Source organism: Lipotes vexillifer, unplaced genomic scaffold, assembly GCF_000442215.2.
Source record: "Lipotes vexillifer unplaced genomic scaffold, Lipotes_vexillifer_v1.1 scaffold240, whole genome shotgun sequence".
NCBI classification, from domain to species: domain Eukaryota; kingdom Metazoa; phylum Chordata; class Mammalia; order Artiodactyla; family Lipotidae; genus Lipotes; species Lipotes vexillifer.
Window position 1 is genome coordinate 8,696,810 of NW_006797481.1, and position 22,014 is coordinate 8,718,823.

The 22,014-nt window shown below is 42.7% G+C and overlaps 1 protein-coding gene across 2 annotated transcripts in view; it reads right to left on the reverse strand.

The window, feature by feature from the left end:
- Positions 1 to 867: 867 nt before the first annotated feature.
- ACSL5 (acyl-CoA synthetase long chain family member 5) overlaps positions 868 to 22,014 on the reverse strand; it is a 42,146-nt gene continuing 20,999 nt past the window's right edge. Inside the window, exons 4-21 of one of the 2 annotated variants that reach the window (XM_007469627.1) lie at positions 16,723 to 16,787; positions 16,501 to 16,602; positions 14,787 to 14,886; positions 13,285 to 13,463; positions 12,474 to 12,506; positions 12,334 to 12,385; positions 11,458 to 11,531; positions 11,052 to 11,129; positions 9,815 to 9,949; positions 8,575 to 8,709; positions 7,956 to 8,051; positions 5,138 to 5,210; positions 4,771 to 4,859; positions 4,371 to 4,487; positions 2,737 to 2,880; positions 2,008 to 2,109; positions 1,468 to 1,539; positions 868 to 1,086 (exon numbers count right to left, since the gene is read on the reverse strand). In XM_007469627.1, coding sequence (XP_007469689.1) covers positions 946 to 1,086; positions 1,468 to 1,539; positions 2,008 to 2,109; positions 2,737 to 2,880; positions 4,371 to 4,487; positions 4,771 to 4,859; positions 5,138 to 5,210; positions 7,956 to 8,051; positions 8,575 to 8,709; positions 9,815 to 9,949; positions 11,052 to 11,129; positions 11,458 to 11,531; positions 12,334 to 12,385; positions 12,474 to 12,506; positions 13,285 to 13,463; positions 14,787 to 14,886; positions 16,501 to 16,602; positions 16,723 to 16,787 — 1,787 coding nt within the window. In that variant the 3' untranslated portion in view covers positions 868 to 945. The remainder of the gene's footprint in view (positions 1,087 to 1,467; positions 1,540 to 2,007; positions 2,110 to 2,736; positions 2,881 to 4,370; positions 4,488 to 4,770; positions 4,860 to 5,137; positions 5,211 to 7,955; positions 8,052 to 8,574; positions 8,710 to 9,814; positions 9,950 to 11,051; positions 11,130 to 11,457; positions 11,532 to 12,333; positions 12,386 to 12,473; positions 12,507 to 13,284; positions 13,464 to 14,786; positions 14,887 to 16,500; positions 16,603 to 16,722; positions 16,788 to 22,014) is intronic. The other variant, XM_007469626.1, reaches the window with a different exon arrangement.

Here is a 22,014-nt window from a genome sequence, read left to right on the forward strand (position 1 = left end):
GCAGGAACTGAGTCAGGGGAGGAAAGATGAGTCAGTTCCTTCCCAGAAGGTAAGCCTGTTGTGCAGGCTTCATGCTTGCCCATAGGTCTTCATTCCCAGTTCAGGAGGTTGTTACTCAGTGCTTGCTTCATTTACTGGAAAAGTGCACTTGACATGAGTTTCAGCTCCTTCCCCCACAGCTTCCAGCTCAGCAGCAAACTGTCGGGAAGAGGTTCAGTTACCAGGTATACTGCAGAAAACACTTTTAGGACATACCTTTTGGACAAAATGTCATAGGCCCAGTTTTAAATTCTCCCAAGTCAGAGAAAGTACAGGGTTTAGGAAATGCTCAGTGATCAAACTTTTCCCTTCTGGACACAAACTTCAGTGGACACAGAAGTACAAAGAAGAAATTTGTCTCACAGATATGATTAATATTGTGATAGCTTAAAACTCAACTTAATTTTAGTGGTTTTGCGGAATGGTTAGAAAACATGAATTATAAACAGCTTTTCAGAACTTAAAGTTCTCTTAATTTGAACACTGGAAGGCCTAAATGTTGAGACTGCCAACAATTTAGGTTTACTAGAAAACACAGAAGAATTCCCAAAGGGTCACTTTGGCCCTTGAACTAGTTATCACTTATAAAGGCTGGAGATCACAAGGAAGGAACAAAGATACAAATGGACCTTGAAGAAAGGTATCTTGATAGAAGCAGCCCTAAATGTCAGCAACATTTAAGATGGGAAGGACAAGAGTTATTTAGTTCAAGGCTAAGCTTCCACGTGGTAAGTTCTCTCACTTAATATTTTAAAAAAGCCCTGAAACTATGGTTTTATAATTTAGTAGGTAGCTACAACAACAGACAGGAGGAAAGACAAAAAAATGAACGTAAGATTAGTTTTTAATCCATATTCCCACAAGGCAGGCTACCTCTGAGCCCCTCGCAGCCATAAGTACCTTAACCTACTCCTGGATTTTCTCGTACAGACTGTTGATTTGAGTCCGAAAGTATTTGGCAAGCTCTCCCCTCTTTGCTTTCAAGGTTGGTGTCAAGAGCCCATTTTCAATGGAAAATGGCTCTGGATGAAGATAGATGCGTTTGACCTGGGAGGGAAGATGCACGCATATGTGTTTAATAGTGATGTGGACTGTTCCGCAGAGCCCTCTAAATGCTATGTGAAGACCCTTAAAGAATATTTCCCCTTATAAAAGTGGCATTGATGAAGTGGGAGGGTAAAGAGACAGGTAACACATGCCCATTCTCACACACTAATAATTTGGGAAAGACATGAGTGGAGAAGGAAGAGGAATAATGAACAGCATGAAGGGGCTGGACAGGTAAATGCAAAGGTCACTGTCACTAATGGACTAATAGTACCTCTAAAATCAGTTCCTTGGAAACTGTACTTTTACATTTTAAACCCCATTATAAATGTGAACTTTAAAACTGACATGAGAGACCAGGATAACATGAGTAGTACATACCTGTTCAAAGGATTTAAGGCCACCTTCTGTCCCAATTTTCTGCAAGTCTTGTAAAATGGTTTCCTTTATAACCTAGGAATATAAAACATAGCTCAGAGCATGGCTGTTGCAAAAGAGCCTAAAGGAAAGGCTGAGCATGAACCAATTCAAAATGCCTGCTAAGCTCATCAGGATAAAAGCAGGATATGGGGGTATGTGCAAGCACATGTGATACCTAAATGTTGCTCAAAGAAAAAAAGTCATGGGAAGAAAAAAAATCTAACTGGTAGCAGGGGTTTTCTCTGGATGGCATTATTTAACTCCTCATTTTCAAGTTATTTTTTCCACAATGCACATGCTACTATAAAAAGAATAGGGATTTTGGTTGTTTTTAAACTCCCCATCCTCTCTTCCAGTCTAATAAAAGTCAGTCCACGCCCAGCAAGGGTCTGTTCTTCCAGAGAGGAGGCTCTAGGCAGCTGTGGGTGCCCAAGCTGGGGAGGCCTCCCCCTCCCACGACGGGCCCATGGGTGGGCATAGGCTTTTCTGAGTGAGACTTACTTTGTTTCGGCACAGTTCTTCAAAAGAGCCCTTCACCCCAAGTTTGGCTGCAAATGAGGGAAGCACATCTGGGTCAGGAACCACCATTCCCACCAGGAATGACTGGAAAGGAAACAGGCATGTGAACTAGCGCAGCACTGCCCCCCAGTGGGGAAAGAAAGCAGCGTTACCTCAGAATGCATGATTGTTCCCAAGCCCTGAAATTCAGTGCTGGCGTCCTGCAGTTTTCTCACCGTATATTTCAAACCCTCATGGAACTCTGACCCCATTTTCCCACTCAACATTTCTACAAAAATGTTGTATTCAAACATGAATAGAAGTGGAGCTCAACATTAAGCTTAAAGCATCTCTGGCCTGTCCATGTCAATCCTCCCCCACTCCCAAGAAGCTAAGTTTAAGTGCAGTATTATATAAGACAGTTTGTGCCAGAAGGACTCCTATTGTAGTGGAAACGAAGTGCACCATGGGGCTCTTCTAATGAATGGCTACCCTTTAGTATAACTGTTTTAGCAGTTCTACTGACTTGTTTACAGAGTCTATCATAGTTTCAAAGAATTTTTTTTTTCATTTATAGTGCCTTATTTGAGGTTTGGAGTGTGGCTTCATTTCTTTAGTTTTATAAGCTCAGATCTTCTCATCCTAAATCTACCTATACAGATTTCCTTTAGCTATGGAAGTTGGTATGGTCTGTGCCTGACCACTGGCTGTTGTTAAGACAATATATATTACCCATAAGCTTTCCCCATGTACAAAAATTTGCAACACCAGGCTACTCCTGACGTAGATATCTTCTATCTTCTCTGGAGCAATGTATTCTCCTTGGGCCAGCTTGAAAATGTTCTTTTTTCGGTCGATGACCTTCAGAGTTCCATTCTACAGGAGACAGAGATAACACCATCAGTGTTTCTGAGCCCTATTGAGTGATGCCAGTGAAGAGAGAGGTGAAGTCAGAGGTAATCTTCCTTCTTTAAACTTGACCTCTCCATTGACCTTTGGGCAATCTTTCCTTTCTCTTTCTTGGCTTTGGGGAAAGGGGAGGAAGGCAGCTTTCTTCAAAACCTGTCTATACTGCGTGTGTCTTTGAAGAGTCAGTGGGCAGTCTTGGAAAAAGTCCCTTGGACCCACTGGCATTGTGTAAATGGTTGCCTCATCCAACGAAGAAATTTTGCAGCTCTGAATTGCCAACAACTTAATTTCCAATTACTCCTTTTCCAGAACTCTCAGGAATAGGGAAGGTGTTATCTTTTATTAAGACTTTTGAATTAGTTCTCCCCCTCCTTGACTCCCTTCTCTGTATCCCTCCTGTTAGATCCGGGAGCAGGCTATACAGCTCTACTGTGCCACTGCTAATCAAGCAAGTCAGTAACTGTGCTTCTTAGGACAGAAGCAGGGCTGGGGAGGGCTCTCTGACCAGCCAACAGAGGTCATTTGCAGCTTCATTTCTCTGGGCTAATTGGTCTGAGGTGCTTAGGTTTTTAGGGATTTGAATTATAGAATTGGGACAAGTGGCAAATACAGTCCACGTGATCACACCCTGAACAGCGCAGCAGACTGAACCAACCTTGGAACCATTAACAAGGCCGACTCAAGAAATTAGCCATCAATTCAGCCTAACAGACATTATCTGAAAGTGAACAATAAGGCTCAGCCCTTTACAACTCCAGTGGGAGGACACATCTGTTACCTACATTGTAGGCTTATTAGAACTGAGAACTCTCGTTATACAGAAACAGATCTGTTAGCAAAATACCACTAGACCCAAATCTATGAAGTACATCATTAGGACCAGTGTTCTTAGAGATCTGTTGTCAAATATTCCTTGAATATCACTTAAATCTCGAGAATATTGAGCAAGAAGGGAGTTTTAAATCTGGTTACATTCCTGTTCCCCCATCACATAGTAGACAAAAACCTTCCAGAGAGGAAAGCTCTTGGAATATCCTTCACAGGGGTTTAAGGCTCCATCATTACCATGCCGTAACTTCCTCTCTTAGGAAAACAGAGGGGGTTGACAGAGACTACTTACTGCCAATTGTTAGCAAGCTATGCATTTAAAAAGTCTCTGTGTCTTCCACCGAGAGAGGCTGTGAAGGTCACCGAGGGGGCAAAAACTAGCCTCTGCATACACCTTGTTTAGAAATCCTGCATCCTTGTTTTGATATGTCTCCATATATAAGTGGAAAGAAACTTATCCCTTTGAAACTCATAAAAGGCAAACACTATAGGCCCATGGAGTTATCACAGTTTCTTCCTCAATAAAAGTAAAAATCACAACAACAACAAAATAGACTACTACACTTCTTTGGAAAAGTCACCTAATTTTCCTCTGTAGGGACTCCCAGAAGTTTTGAAGCAACACCTACCGGGAGCCAGCGGCCAATGTCTCCTGTGTGAAGCCAGCCATCCTTGTCCAAGGCTTCCTCTGTCTTCTCAGGGTCCTTCAGGTATCCCTTGAACACATTGGTGCCCTTGATGCAGATCTGCACATAAGATGGTACAAGGTGGTGACAATAGCAAAGGCTGCTGCAAAACACCTACTTTCCTACCACCTTGAGTCATTTGATGCTTTCCACTAATGTACGAAGAGCACCAGATTTTAATCCCCATTGTGGGGACTGGAAAGTTAGGCTCAGAGACACTGAATTCCTTGCTAAAATTCTGAATAGAATCAAACACAAACCTGCTCACAATTGTGTGCTTTTTCTGATGCAAACATCCCCACTATGATTGTCTGAAAATGACTGCCCGGCACAGCCTACCCACCTGTCCTTCATTGTTCACTGCAAAGTAGTTCATATCAGCCACATCTTCCAGCTTCACATGATTGCAGGCGATGGGGACTCCAACGTGGCCTAAAACACACCATACTGAATCAGCCAGGATACCGTGAAACAGTGATAATTCCAGCCATATTTCAGAGAGATTTATGGATTGACTCTAAAAGAATAAAACTGAAAAGTCATCTGGCACCAGTGCTGGAGAGCCAAGATAGGAAGCCCTGGACCAAAGCTTAGGTTTGGCATCTGCCACATTCATCCACAGCACTGAGGTTATCTAAACGCCTGCGTCCTAGTTCATCTAGAACTCCTCCCAACCACTGAACCTCCTGCCCAGTTGACAAAGAACCTACCTGATTTCCAATCCCCAGGTGATGTAATTGTACAGCCAGCAGTGCATTCTGTTTGACCATAAGCTTCATATACCTGCGCAAGCCAAAGAAGGGCTTTGAGACTTACTCAAGATAAAGCAGGAGCCGGCCATGCCCTATGGCAAGACATGAGGAAAGCAAGGTCTCTGAGAGCTGGAGGACACTTAGTGTCCTAATACCTTGAATTTATGCCTGAGCTGCTAAATCTTTACAACTGTGAATTCACTCAAAAACCAAAAGGGCCCAGAAATAAACCAAAGTATGGAAACATACTATACTTTGGGAAATGTGGCATTTCAGGCTGATGGAAAAAAACAAGTTATTCATTGAGTGATGGGCAACCCAATGGCAATCAGACTTGAACCAAGGCAATGGAGTGCTACTGAAGGAGCTGAAGAAAGTGAGTAGCATCTTTTAAGGGAAATAGCTATGGTTTGGAACAGGGGTTGGCAAACTTTTTGTATACAGAACCAGATAGTGAATATTTTTGACTTTGTGAGCCACTTGGTCTGTATTTCAACGACTTAACTCTGCCAGTGTAGCACCAAAGCAGCAGTAGACGATAGGTAAAGAAGTGGGTATGGATGTGTTCCACTGAAATTTTACTTATAAATACAGGCAACGGGCCAGATTTGGCCTGTGCGGCAGTTTGCCCGCTCCTGGTATAAAGGATAATCTTGACTGGTGAGGGGATGTGGGGACGTAGTGCATGGGCTGCAGTGGGGCTATGGCCTGTCATAGGCAGAGCTGGTGGAGAGGAAGGCATTTCTGGGAGGGGCGCAGCAATAGGACCTTCTGACCTATTGGTTTTAGGAGCTGAGGGAAAGGAAGGTATTAAGACCGGCCAGGAGGATGCTAGTTTGAAAGACGAGAGGAGCTCTGACCTTGGCATCAATTCAGACCCTGTTTTCTTTTAACATCTTTATTGGAGTATAATTGCTTTACAGTGGTGTGTTAGTTTCTGCTGTATAACAAAGTGAATCAGCTATATGTATACATATATCCCCATATCCCCTCCCTCTTGCGTCTCCCTCCCACCCTCCCTATCCCACCCCTCTAGGTGGTCACACAGCACCAAGCTGACCTCCCTGTGCAATGCAGCTGCTTCCCACTAGCTATCTAGTTTACATTTGGTAGTGTATATATGTCCACGCCACTCTCTCGCTTCGTCCCAGTTTACCCTTCCCCCTCCCGGTGTCCTCAAGTCCTTTCTCTTCGTCTGCGTCTTTATTCCTGTCCTTCCCCTAGGTTCATCAGAACCCTTTTTTTTTTTTTTTTTTTTTTAGATTCCATATACATGTGTTAGCATACAGTATTTGTTTTTCTCTTTTAGGCCGCTGTTTCATTCATGTTGTGCATGTTGGACGAATGAATGAACTACTTAGCTGTTTGTGGAAAAACAAATATGAGACTATATCTGTACTCAAGCCCACTAACTAAATTCCGGGTGGAGCAGAGACTTACTTGGAAAAAAGTAAAACCGTAAGGCTACCAGAAAATCTGGACGAAAACAGATTTATGCAATATTGAGGGTTAGGAGGCCTGTCTAAACAATTATAAAGCCACATAGAAAAGGTGACTGACTACATACACATTTGAAACTTTTATATAGCAATACACAGTGCAAAAAGGTGAGACTAGGAAAAATATTTCTAACACAACAAAGATTGATTTTATGACCATACGAAGAACTCCTAGGAAGCAAGGTGAAAGAGAACCAAATTATCCTTTGCTCATTTTTCTATAAGGAAGTAATCGAGTAATTCATGAAAGAAATACAAGTGCCTGTAAGCAGTAGAAAAGATGTTTAGTGTTAATAAAAGAAACAAAGTTGCAATAAGATTTTTCATGTATCTCGTCGGCTAAGATTTAAATGACTGAAAAAGCACTAGCAAGAATATGGGGATATCAGGACTTGTGCATTATTTGCATTAACGCATAAAAAAGACAAGACCTTTCTGGAGGGAAGTGTGATAATCTACATTAACATGTAAAAAACCCATATACTTTGACCCAATAATCCCCACTCTAAGGATTTATCCTAAATTGATAATTGCATAAATATACACAAGTATCCTTATCACTTGATTATAATAACAAAAAAAAGTGGTAAACAACTCTAGTGTCCATCAATAAGAGACTACTGATTTGGGTACGTTCAATAAACTTATTACAAAACCATTAAAATGATGTTTATTTGACAAGGAGCAATGTTAACGGGCACTGTTTAATAAGTATTTTAGAACACTGGTGCTGTTTTTTAAAGGTTATACTCCATTTATAGTTATAAAATATTGGATATATTCCCCGTGTTGTACAATATATCCTTGTAGCTTACCTTATACCTAATAGTTTGTACCTCTTACTCCCCTACCCCTATGTTGCCCCTCCCCCTCTCCCCACTGGTAACTGCTAGTTTGTTCCTATATCTGTGAGTCTGCTTCTTTTTTTGTTATATTGACTAGTTTGTTGTATTTTTTCAGATTCCACGTGTAAGTGATATCACACAGTATTTGTGTTTCTCTGTCTGATTTATTTCACTTAGCATAATGCCCTCCAAGTCCATTCATGTTGCTGCAAATGGCAAAATTTTGTCAGTACTGATGCCATTTGTGTAAAGGTTTCTGTACACAGGTGCATTAAGAGGTGACTGGAAGGGTATTTTCTCTTGATTTTGAGATTTTGGCTGACTTTCTCTGTGGTACTTTTCGTCTGTGTTTTCATTTTTATTTAAATAGTGTGAGCTTTATTTGTGCAAAAGTGAAATAAGCTATCATCAAAAAAAAGGTGCCTGGCTTACCGGACATCCCATTGCTGCCCGGAGGAACGTCAGGACAGGAGGGGAGATGGGGGCAGCTCCGGTGACCATGAAACGAACCTTCCCGCCCAGGCTTTCCTGTTTAATAGACACAAAAGACCTGCTGAAGACTATTCCCTTTGCTTCAGTTTCCTGTGTTGCAGAATGGGTAGAACAGCCTACCTACCTGGTGTTGTCATGAGAATTAAACTCGTTAATTTACAGAGCACCTAGAATAGGGTCCAGCATTGTAGAAAAGAACTTAAAATGTTAGCTATTACTGTCACCACCATCCATAGCTGGGACCAGACCTGCAATTTTTTTTTTTTTTTGATTTCCTCAGATAATTTGTATTCTTGGGCCCTTCAAATTACCTACAACCTCAACAGACCACCTAAGAGAATGAGAGTGCTAGAACAAGAAAAATCCACTTTCTGCTTTTTGACCAAATCCCTTTAGTGACAAAGTTGTCCAAGAGAAATCTCAAAAGGTGAGTGAACCCAGAAAGTGCAAAAGGCTCTCCAGTTAGAGATGCTTGACCATCAAAGGAAAAGCAAAGTGTGCTGAGTCAGTGGGCAGCCCAGATACTTACCTGGCTCCATCCATAATCTACCCAACGTACCTGGATCTTTGCAAAGACGAGCTTGTCCCAGACACTGTTGCGTCTGATGATACCCTTTTTCACTTCACTGAATTTACTGGCAACAGCCAACTTCAACAAGAACTTCTTCAAGGGTGTCTTGGCTTCATTTTGTACCTGCAGAGTGACAGCTCCTCTTAGCTGGAAACCTACTGGAGACACTCACCAAGGCCATTCATCAGTGAGCAAGAGATAGCGCCTCCTAGCTTCATAAGAAAGAGGCTCTTATTCGTGCACTGGTGTGCTGATTAACGATGAGCCCACACTAAGAAAGAAGTGAACTTAGTACATACACACAGAGTTCCAGCTCCTCCAAATTCCTTGCCCTTAGCAAACAACCCTGACAACTCAGATAGCATGTCCTCAAAAGGTAGTCAGCATCTATCTACAGTAAAGTTACCTGGGAGTACTGATTAAACAGCTGATTGGGTACCATTGTTAGGACTTTTGATTCGGTATCATATGTATGTATGTAGTGTCATAACATTACAAAGAAAACATCCCACTGGCCATTTTTGAAGCTCGCTGGGGTACCAGTTCATTATCTTGAAGACTGATAAAGGAAAAAATCAAATAATTTTCATGCCTTTATGGAAGAATCTCAGCTAACGAAGGCAAGAGAAATGCTTGGATTAGAAAAATCACCATTTTTCCAACCTTAATGAAAAATAGAGCAGTGATCAATGACAGCTAAAACTGTTATGTGGCAGTGGGATTCTGGCCCGACTCCTTATTAGATCTGACCCTGGACAAGTTATTTAACCTCCAGGGTTCAGTCTCCTCATCTGTAAGTTAGGGATTATAAGTGTTGGCATGATTTCCTGGGCTTTTGTAGAAATTAAATGATGGAACGCATATGAAATATTTACCGTGGGGCCTGGCACCTCAGCGAGAAGCACACTAAACCAGTAAGTGTTATGAAATCAGAGTAACAATTTACCAGTAAGTCAGCTGAATTTTGAGGGGCTCCCCAACTCTCTGAATTAATCTCTTTCTCCAGATCACATCCAAGTAATCTCATCCAGAGGAAAGGGAGTTTCATCTGTTATGGTTTTTCATGGCTGCACCTGTACATGTGGCTATAAGTGGATGCTGGTAGGGGTTGGGGGTAGAAGTGGAGCACGTTTCTTAGTAACATAGAGTTCCTAAGAGCTTTAGTCAGGCCTAAGCCCCAGACAGCTCCGGCAGCTCAGGGCCAGCCCAACAGAAGCAAGGTTAGCACCTTATCGTAGACCCTGTTAAGGAGTCGGGGAACCGCGGGAAAGACTGTGGGCTTCAGGGTCTTCATGTCATCAGGCAGCAGCCGAATATCTCCTTGGAAGAACCCAACTCTGGCTCCACAAGAGTACACAACAGCCTAAAAACAAAACCAAAGAGCAGAGCTCAGAGGCAAAGGACCACTTTGGGTGGGGTCTGTATGGAACAGAATTGAGGATGTCCATGGGCACTTTTCTCTGGACAGGACGCCCGACCCCTGAGGTTTCATGTACCCAGAACTCTGAGACCCTACCCTCTAGGCAAGATGGAAACTCACTTCTGCTGAGGTGGCGGGACAGGTAAGGCAGATTGTGAGATTGAAGGCCCAGCCCTACTCTGCCCACAGCTCTGGGTGAGGGTCTAAGGCATCATCCTTTGTAAGAGACCATTCGTTATGTAGCACTACGAAAAAACACTGCCACTCAAACTAGAACACGCCTACAATTGTAAGACCATCTCAGTTTCAGAAATGGTAAAATGTGAAAAAATATGCTTATTAGAATTGATATTTTATTAATCAGATATCAACACTTTAGCCCAAGGAACTGAATCTTCCATTTTGGCATTTCATGCATCAACAGATAAGCCGGTTGAAGAGGTATTTAAGCAGGGATCAGAGAGAGGATTTTCCAACCCTAATAACACCTGTGTTTTTGCTTTAGGTTCTCAAATCAGCCTCAGAGTAGCCTAAAAGCTTGGCGTCTACTCACAGAAGGCCAGCTCTCCCCCTAGTTGCTGCATAGTCCTCAACAGCTCCACCTTAAACACTCTGGACACCTTACCTGGATCAAAGGCTCCTTCTCCGCCCCTCTGTGGGGAACTCCTTTTCTCTAACGCTAGGTCTTTTCAAAAATTCTAACCCAAATAAAAGAAAAAAGAAAAAACAATGCCTCGTATCCCTGCTCAGAATTGAGGGTAGATAGTAAGCTCCCGGCTATGAGCTCCCTGGACTTGCAGGCACCCTGTGTGAAGGCAGGAGGAAGCATTTGCTCCGTGGGATACACGCAGACTCAACAGAGGAAGGCTGTGCAGCAGGTTAGGGGTGATGCCAAGATTAGGACTCAGCCATGCCAACTCCCTGCCCATGTCCTTCACATTAGAGAAAAGGTTGTAAATGTTGCAGAGCTGCCTTTGGAATAAACGTGGGACTAGCAAGTCAGGACCCTCTTTTCACATACCTGCTAGGAATATAGGATCCTTACCTGTACAACCCTCTCAAACATATGAGCCAAGGGGAGGTAGGATATGGTCACGTCCTCAGAACTGGGCTCAAAAGTATACTATAGATCATGAAATGGAAAGGAGACAACAGTGGATTAATGCCAACTTTCTCTTCCAAAGAAGATTTGAACACTTCTTCTTTCTAGGACCGCTGCATACAGTTGTACAGCTGTGCACTGTGCAACTAACTCTAAGGGGTGCCCTAACTGCACTGAGTGCAGAGATCTGCAGTGACCCTAAAAGAGCTAAACTCTAGACAAAGATGCACCAGTATTTGTCCACACTCAGGCCTTCAACCTGTTTCTTCCCCCTCTGCCTCCTCTAACTTTAAAATCTTATGACAGATTCCCATTTTAACGAGGGCCTCCTTTTCAACTGACCACTGACCTCCACACATTTGAGAAAAGCAGCCGCATTTGAAACGATATTTTCATGGGTTAACATGGCTCCTTTGGGGTCACCTGTAGGAAACAAGAGGTGGAAAGATCTGTTAAATGGCTAGTAGGTAGCCTTTGGCATTGAAATGAGAAGCTACATTCGACTGGTTCTGTTCCAGGGAGCTGAGAGCTTCTCCTGTCACTGTGGTTTTTTTTATGAACAGTGTATGACTCTGCTTATGAATGATTGATGCCTCCACAGATTCTACTTCTGACAGCAGCCTCAGCCTTGTGCTACCACACAGGGCATAGCCACAGTCACAGACAGCAACACAGTCAAAAAGAAAATCCCAAGTAACCCGCCCCCCTCCCCGTGCTGTTTTCATGTTGAAGACTTCAGATCTAACAACATTACCTAGCCATCACTTTATAAACTGGGCACAGTGGAATGGATATAACTTCTAGATCATCATGGATCACGTTAAAATTTATTGAGTTCTAATAGCTAGGTAACTACATACAGGGGAGAAAGAGGACACGGAGTGATCTGTGTTGAACTACCACTGGGCTATGTTGATTGAGTGAAACCACTCCAGTGATGTCAACTTGAGAGAGTCTGGGCTGGAGGAGAAAGTTGACTTTCTGATGCCACCTTTAAGGGCCCTGAATTCCATAGCATGTAAACACCTCCCACTGTGTTCAGTGAAATTTATTTGCTTATGCATAGGTTTTTCTATGCAGGCATCTGTACTCAGAAATCTTAGACTGTAAGCCCCTATGGATAGGGCTTATTGTAGGGTATTTTTACCAGCCCACTAGTGGTCAGTGGCTCAAGCCATGTTTTTGGCTGACCAGGGGCCTCTGGGGCAACTTCCTGGGCACTGACCTGTGGTCCCACTGGTGAAGCAAATGATGCTCAGATCTTCTGGTGCAGGAGGCTGGAGGGGAAAGCACAAGGGCTTAGTCTACCGTGAGCTTGGAAAGTTGAATATGGAAAGACTCAAATTTGGGCAGAAGAAAACTTACCACAGGTTTCTTGAAGTTCTCTTTGCCTAAATTCTGCATGAACAGGAAACCAAGAAAGAAAGACATTAGTTGAGTTGGGAAGACTTAGGACAAATACAGCCCTCCCTTTCCCTTTTGCTTGAGAACACCTCTGTGGGAATACAACCAAAATTCCAACCTGGATCAGGCCCAGAAGGCAACATTCAGGTACAATGGAAGCCTTGGGGTAGAGTATAAGTTTCCTCTAGAGTATCAACTCAAGAGGGCCGATCCCAAATGTCCAAACATCCCATCAGACTCCTATGGTTCAGTCTTCTAGGACCACTGCTAAATCGTTTTGAATAAAATGAACAGTTAACATTTCAAGGCTTACTACACTTTATATTACTGTCCTGAGCACTTTATATTCTCTCATATAACTCTTTACAACTCCTCTGTGAGGTAAGAACTATTTCATCCTCATTTTACAGAGAGGGAAAGGAAGATGTGGAGCAACTGGCCCAAGGTCACCTAACCAATGGGTGTGGAGCTGGAACGTGAACCTAGGAAGCCTGGCTCCAGGACCATATCTTTAACTGCCACCTAGCCTCTGCATTTATAAAGCCTCTACTTGGAAGTCTGAGCACACTGACCACAGACCTTCCTCACCCACTGGCATGGTTTCTGAGCTGTCTTGGGGAAATGATTCCCAAAGCTTCACAGCATGAGTGTAATTTACTCTTCTCGTTCCACCCCGGAGAACAACAGCTTTGCTCCCTTGTGCAGAAGTCCTGCAAGTTGCCCACAGCATCAGCCCAGCCTTCCAGCTGTGAGCTGACTTTCAGACCCATACCTCAGCATCAAGCAGGGATAAGATCTCAACTCCACATTTCTCCCCTCTCTTCTTCAGGTCGTCCTCAAAGGGATCCATGAGGATGATCAATTTCAGGCCCGGGGTGAGGCCGTTTTCCACATTGCTAATCAGGGCCAATGCCTTTTGGGGCGTATCACAGATCACCACGGCGATATCAGCTGAAAGCAGAAATAGGGCCGGGGGTTACCCTCCAGCTTTGCTGTGTACCCGACTGTCTTGCAAAGAGGAAGAGATTCTTGAAAATTTCAAAGGTACTGGGTCCCCAAAGGAGATTATGCCTGTAAATCAGATTTGTAATGTATATAATCTGAAACATTCCACTGATAATAGATAAGCTTAATTGAAACAGAAGCACTTAATTTCCTTGCATGCGCTTAACAGTTTATAGTTTCCAGAGGAGCCACTTCCTTCTGCTTAAGAATACAGACAACGTGTATGAATCACGTAGATGTGGTCCTGCCAATGTGTTTTACCTAGGGGAGAGGGGAGGAGGGATTAGAAGGTAAAGGAGGAGGCAAGTGGGATTTTAGCAGACAAGCATTTATGATTTTTAATGTTAGCATTTGCTTTGGTACTTGTTTACACAAATAGAAACCTTCTGATTATGTCTATAGTTCAAATGGATCTACTCACTTAATCTACTAGTTCTGGGACAGAAAGTAACATCTAGTATGTGTCTTATTTGCCCATTGAACTTGAACTTGTTTCTCTAACAGTGGTAATTTGGTCCACAGACTCAGCATGGACATTGGTACATGCTGGCGAGCTATACTGACTTCGATTTATAAGAATAGGAAATTAAACTAGTAGTTTCACAGTGATACAGTCAATTAAAAAGTTATTCACTAACTCTGTGGCCTTTCATCCAGGGTTGCCAGCAAAAACAGTCTTATTGCTAAACTATATTGTCATACTATACTACCTTGAAGCATTTCATTGAACCTTGTATCTGATTATATCCCTGCCTCATGGGCTTTTTGTAACTTCCCTCTAAATTATATCTTAGGTACTACAGGACAAGAGAGACTTGAGCATTTTTCTGGTCACAGCATTCTAAGTCTGCTAACAAAAACAGATAATGAGGAATTACTCAGCATCAAGAAAGAATCAAGTTAAAATGTAATAGCAACAGGAATAAAACAGACGCAGATGTAGAGAATGGACTTGAGGACACGGGGAGGGGGAAGGATAAGCTGGGACGAAGTGAGAGAGTAGCATTGACATATATACACTACCAAATGGAAAATAGATAGCTAGTGGGAAGCAGCCACATCGCACAGGGAGATCGACTCGCTGCTTTGTGACCACCTAGAGGGGTGGGATAGGGAGGGTGGGAGGCAGACATAAGAGGGAGGAGATATGGGGATATATGTATACATATAGCTGATTCACTTTGTTATACAGCAGAAACTAACACACCATTGTAAAGCAATTATACTCCGATAAAGATGTTTAAAAAAAATGTAATAGCAAAATTTTACCCTTGTTGACAATGTATGTGACGGCGTCTTCTCCCAAGGTGTCATACAGGGGGACAGCTACCATGGAGTATGTGTAACAAGCAAACTCAGAGATGACCCACTGTATGGAGAGAAGTTCAAATAAGGAATAGCTTATGCTTTGAAAAGGAAATGTGCTAATTCAGTCATTTAGTCAACAAATGCTTATTTGGTGGCTCTGTGTTAAAAAAAAAAATCACCTTTTTTGTGATGCCCTAGGGACTGCCACTGCTGATGCTATAAAATATAATTAAATAAAGAAGATAAGATAGGTGCAGAGACAACTATAAAACAAAGGGAGAGTGTAATAAGTTCTAACCATAAGTGTTATGGAAAGCATTAGGGAGTGTTGAGGTAGAGTCACACTCAGGAGTGGGGTAGGCTATCTGGGACTGCTTTGGGAAAAGTGATGGAAATTGGGCAGGGCTTTGAAGAACAGGTAGGATTTGGTCATGGAGATGGAGGCAGAGAAGGTATTCAAGGAAGAAGGAAGTGAATGAACAAAGATAGGACCGCATGACATCACTAAGTACACATCAGAAAGCATCAAAAGTGACAGGAAATGAATTGGAAAGGTGGGCCAGGATCTACTAATGGTGGACCTTGAATGTCAGTCTCGGCATTATGAACTGAATTGTGTTCCCCCTAAAATTTATGTTGAAGCCCTAACCCCACTGCAATTGTATTTGTAGATAGCTCCTTTAAGGAGGTAACTAAGGTTAAATGAGGTCATAAGGATGGGGCCCTGATCCAATATAACTGTTGTCCTTATAAGAAGAGAAAGAAACACAGGGGATGGCAGAGAAAAGGTCATGTGAGGACACAGCAAGAAGGCAGCCATCTGCAAGCCAAGAAGAGAGGCCTCAGGAGAAAACAAACCTGCTGACACCTTGATCTTCAGCTTCCAAGCTCCAGGACTGTGAGAAAATTAATTTCTGTTGTTTAAGTCACCAGTCTGTGGTATTTTGTTATGGAAGCCCTAGTAGATTAAGATACTAGGTTTGGTGTTAAGTTCCTGAACTAGAGTCAAGGATATCTCTTCTTACTGAGGCTGGGTGTAATGAAGATGAAGTATGTAGATGCACCTAAAAGTGCAGCCAGGGCCCTCTTGGATTTTTAGTTAAGCAACTGGCTTAGGTAAGCACATGTCATCCAACTCTTCTGAAACATACAAAGCCTTTCTCTGAGGATACTGGGTCTAATGACTTAACTAGAACTTGAAGATAAGCTTAATTCCAATCATCTTAATGTCTAAAGTCTGTTTTCAACTCACTGTGGAAAGATGGCTACAGCTGGTCTCAGTAGCAATGGAAGCCTTGGTTGCTAGTTCACGTACAATGTGCAAATTCCAATTCTAGTACAAACTCATCCCTTTCCACATCGTCCTCAAGCTCTTACTTGCCAGTCCTTCATAGCTTCCTTATTTTCTTCATACAACAGACTGACTTAAAATGACACATAATGGGAGACATGTAAGAGAAGTCCAGTCACCTAGCAAATAGCACTAGACATTCAACCAGGATTAAAGAGATCCTGCACTGTAACTTTTAAGTGGAACAATATTTAAAGAATCTGAGGTCTTTAAACAGCTTTGATAAGTCATCAGCAAGTGTCAGAGTGCTGGATTTGGGGTAGGGTTTAAAGTCTTTAGACTTAGCCCTGACTCATTTCCTTGAGTTAATTTCAGCATGGTTACCTCTGGCCTATTCTGAGCAAAGATGCCAACAAAGTGTTCTTGTGATGGCTTATATCCTTTCTGCAAGAGACAGGAGCCCAGGTACTCTGCTCGATCAGACACCTACAAGTGAGAGAGGTAAAGAGAGAGGAAAAAAAAGCAGTCAAGACCCAAAAGAGATCATATTAGCTCAAGATACCACACAAGCAAAAGAATTTATCCAAAATCATGGGCCTGACTTACCTGTTTGTAGGACAGCCATCTGTAGGGCTGGTTTGGTTTTCTATATCCCAAGCAAGGCCCATTGTCTAAAAACATAACATTAAATGAAAATCAGCTCCAGTTGCAAATTCTTTGGACCAGAGAGGGTTAAAGGAGGTTAGGAAGAGACAAGACACAAAGGATAAATCCAGTAAAGATGCGAGCTTCTCTTATGTGCCAAGGAAATTCAAACGCAGTAAGTACTCAGTTCTCAAAGGCAGAGGGAGCCTTGCAAACTACATTTGAAACACTTGGGAAATGCTACAAAACAAGGGTGGTTCCATGTTGGAATGTGTGACCTTCATGGTAACAGGCATTTGAGGAAAGCCATGAGTATGGACTAGCCCACATGATGTGAACAAACAAAAGCCCACAAGTAAACACTAATAGACTATATCAGATAATCTTGGATTGAGCTTCCCTACAATGAAAGAAATATATGTTCATAAAAATTTAGAAAAAAATCAAAATACAAGTCATCAATAATCTCATCACATAAACACCATTAAGGCTGATATTTTCTTTCATACTTCCTTTGAGAGTTCTACAGGGTTATATTCATTCCACGTGTATATTTTGGTAACCTGCTTCCTTCCCCCGTTTGAGATAAATATTCCCCTGTTATTATTTCTTCTCTGTAGAGATTTCAATGGCCTTATTATGGCCAAGTTATGAAGGGTTCTACTGTATAGCTGAATTTATCTCATTATGGGCATTGAGATTGTTTCCAAGATTGACACCTCAATCTTAATAAGGGTAATGGTATGATGCATATTTTCCAACTGATCATTTCAAAGTTAGAAAATTTTCTTAGAGTATTTTAAATGAAATAACTGTGTTGGGAAGGGTGGCAGCGGCTGGGAGTGAGGATGGTTGGTCAGACGGCTCAGGTTTTTGATACCTGGCACCACATTGCTTGGTGAAGCAGCTGGGACAATTTGCTTTTCTCCAACCAGCAATATATCAAGTCATAGACACTAAATAGTCTCTTTTTAATATGTCTTCTGGTTAAATAGGTTTTAAAAGTTATTGCTTTAGGGACTTCCCTGGAGGTGCAGTGGTAAAGGATCTGTCCTGCAATGCAGGGGATGTGGGTTCGATCCCTGGTCAGAGAACTCAGATCCCACATGCCGTGGGGCAACTAAGCCCGTGTGCCACAACTAGAGAGCCCACACACCCTGGAGCCCGTGCACCGCAACTAGAGAAGAGAAAACCCGCACAACTAGAGACGCCCACGTGCCACAACAAAAAGAGCCCGTGGGCCACAACTAAGACCCAAAGCAGCCAAAAATAAATAAATAAATGAATAAAATAAAAAAATTTTGAGAAAGTTATTGCTTTAGTCTAGGTTTCTTTAACAGCTATTAAAGTGGGGCCTTTTCCCTCATTTGTTAAGTTTTATCTGGTAATGTACTTTGCCTGTTTGTATGAGCATGTCTTCTGAGATACTGAGACTCATAAAGAACTGTAAGAACACACACACATACGAGTACATACAGGAGCACACATGTACACACACATTGGCCATCAATATTTTTACAGCTTACATTTATTGTCTTACATTTGACAATAGAAGAATTACACGCCTGAACATTGAAACTACTCAGCCTTATTTAAAATTACAATAAGTCTGGGAACATCCACTTACTAGTAATTGCAGCCACGGAAGCCACGAAAGTCATGGTATTTGTTAGGCTAAGGAACAACCCTAACTGGCCGAGAAGACCCCACATCTAAGCCAGAATGAGACTGAGTTATTTTTTTTATTATTATTATTATTTTTTGCGGTACGTGGGCCTCTCACTGCTGTGGCCTCTCCTGTTGTGGAGCACAGGCTCCGGACACGCAGGCTCAGCGGCCATGGCTCACGGGCCCAGCCGCTCTGCGGCATGTGGGATCTTCCCTGACCAGGGCATGAACCCGCGTCCCCTGCATCGGCAGGTGGACTCTCAACCACTGCGCCACCAGGGAAGCCCGAGACTGAGTTATAAATAGAAAAGCAGAAGAGAAGGAAATTTTACATAGAGGATTTAGCCAAATTGCTGAAAGGAGTTCAGGTCTAGCCCAAAGGAAGCATTCAAAGAGAAGGTTACTAGGAATTCAGAGGTAAATAAGTGAACTTCCAGACTAAGTGACAGAGGAAAAAGGAAAGAAAGCAGGAAAGAGCCACTCTGATGAAAGAGATATTTTTTTTTAAAAAATGAATGTGGAGACTGTCCACAGGAAATGTTAGTTCTTTTTCTTTCTGCTGAAACAGTTGCATGAACGCTCAAGAAGTCAAGTCTCAGACTGAGACTTTCCCTGAAGCCACAGGCAAGTCCTGCTTTAAAGTTCACAGCCACTGCTCCAGCCTAGAGTGTGCGCCACTGGTGCTCTACCAATGGGATTGTTTGTACTGACATTAATCACCAGTGATAAGTACCATTTATGGTACCTAGCTTACTCTGTGCTAGGCATTTTAACTCATTGGGTCTTCCCAATAACTACTGTTATCCCCATGGTACCAAGAATCATGAAGGGCTAGACAGCTTCAAGCTCACTCAGTAAGTGGCAGAGCTGATGAAGGTGGGAAAAACTATACTGCATCTCCTTATCACTTCCCTGTTGATGAAAATACTAGCAGAGGCCCATGACCAAGGAACAAGTCAAATAACTGGCCCAAAGGGGCACCAACTGGGGTTTCATTCAACTCTGTGCCCTAATCAGCTCAGTCTGATTAGCCAAAGTCCTGACCAGGCAACAGCCTAGCCTTTGATTAACTTAAGCAACTTAGATCTTCTGTTCTAAGATGTGGCCATCTAAAAAGAATCCACCCATTAACAACTTCTCAGCAAAACTGGGTCCCAAAGCTGGGTAGAGTTGAAACTCCAGCATGCAGAATCCCTGGAAAGCTTTGTTAAAAACTCATATTCTTAGGTCAAACTATCTGGAATTCTAATTCAGTAAAACACAGTGGAGGGCTTCTCTGGTGGCACAGCGGTTGTGAATCCACCTGCCAAAACAGGGGACACGGGTCCGATCCCTGGTCCAGGAAGATCTCACATTGCCGCGGAGCAACTAAGCCTGTGTGCCACAACTACTGAGCCTGCGCTCTAGAGCCCGTGAGCCACAACTTCTGAGCCTGCGTGCCACAACTACTGAAGCCCGCATGCCTAGAGCCTGTGCTCCACAACAAGAGAAGCCACCGTAATGAGAAGCCTGTGTACTGCAACGAAGAGTAGCCCCTGCTTGCCGCAACTAGAGAAAGCCCACGCTCAGCAACGAAGACCCAACACAGCCAAAAATAAATAAATAAAATTAAATTTTAAAAAACAACAAGGTGGGGGGCTTCCCTGTTGGCACAGTGGTTGAGAGTCCGCCTGCCGATGCAGGAGACATGGGTTCGTGCCCCGGTCCGGGAAGATCCCACATGCCGCGGAGCGGCTGGGCCCGTGAGCCGTGGCCGCTGAGCCTGCGCGTCCGGAGCCTGTGCTCCGCAATGGGAGAGGCCACAACATTGAGAAGCCTGCATACCACAAAAACAAAAAAAACAAAAAAAACAACCACAAAAAAAACAAGGTAGAGCCGGAGGATCTATGTTTTAAACATTATCTGCAGGTGATTCTCAACATGGATCATCTACTGGGTAGGGGTTAAAGATAGAGGTTAGGGCTGATGTACTCAATCCCAGTTGTAAACAGACATGTCATTTTTCTATGGAAATAGCCAGGCTGGATTTTTCAGGCCTGCTTACATGAGGAGCCATTTTAACTTTATCTGTTTAGTTGTAATTCAGTATTGAAATAAAATTTCTAAAGGAAGCAGTGTTATGTGCCACATATTACACGCTCAATGACTTGTTTCTAGTTACAATAACAACACATGCTCAGTGAAGAAAACTTCAAAAAATGGAAAATCCCAAAGGAAAGTCTATTGTATTAGCTATAGACTATCTTTAGTTGTCAAATAAATAAAACTAATGGTTGCATTGGTTTGTGCTTGTTATTTGCCTGGAAGTCTAAATCAGTACTAATTTGGAGCCAGAAATAGTAAGTACACTCCCCTTTAGAGACTTCAGATAGAAGTTTTCCTTACAAAAACCTTTCATTGTCTGGAGGTGCAACAACTTTTATAAAACACTTAAGAGCTGACATAAAATAGAATAATCTAGCCAGACAGACAGATTTAAATTTCAGTATCAGTGTCAACATTTTCTAGCTCTATCTCCTTTGAAATGTTCCTGAATCTCAGAGTCTCTGTTTCCTCGCTTTAAAAAATGGGGGTGAGGGACTTCCCTGGTGGCGCAGTGGTTAAGAGTCCGCCTGCCAATGCAGGGGACACGGATTCCATCCCTGGTCCAGGAAGATCCCACATGCCACGGAGCAACTACGCCCGTGCGCCACAACTACTTAGTCCGTGCGCCACAACTACTGAGCCCATGTGCCACAACTATTGAAGCCTGCACGCCTACAGCACAGGTTCCTACAGCCTGTGCTCCGCAACAAGAGAAGCCACTACAATGAGAAGCCCGTGCACCACAACAAAGAGTAGCCGCCACTCGCCTCAACTAGAGGAAGCCCATGCGCAGCAGCAAAGACCCAACGCAGCCAAAAGAAACCCAAAACAAACAAACAACGATGTCATAACTAAGAAGAGATGCAGCCAAAACAAACAAACAAACAAATATTTAAAAAATAAAAATAAATAAAAATGGGGTGATAGCAACTAATCCCTGTGATATAGGGAAGATAAAGTAGATGATATCCGTGCAATACGATAGGCTGGTTAGCGCTCGACTATTAAATATTGTCGTAGTCATAATTAAAAGGCAGAAGGGAAGGGATGAGAAGAAGTCACAGAGGTAAACCTCCACCTGGACTGAATATCACCCAAAAGAAAAAAGTTATAGGGAGAGTTATAAGCCAGTTGATTTTGAAAGGAAACCAGTGTACCTTGCATCAAGTTCAGTGATACAAGATAGAATTACTGAGCCTTGATATTTTCCAAATGACCCTACCAAAGGTCATGTGGTGATGTTTCTAAGAAAGTCCAAAAGATAATTACCTTCTGTGATACTATGGGCAGCAGCATGGGCCAGCAGTATGGCACTGGGGGCAAGGGTGAGGTAAGAAGTCAGGAGGTCTGAATACTAATTCTGGCTCAGATCCTATAATGCAGGGAATTGCATTTATGAAAAGCATGTTCCTAAACAAATATAATGTACTAGTGAATTAATCAAAATACTTTCCTACTGTTCACTCTTTTTTTTTTTTTTTTTTTTTTTTTTTTTTTTTT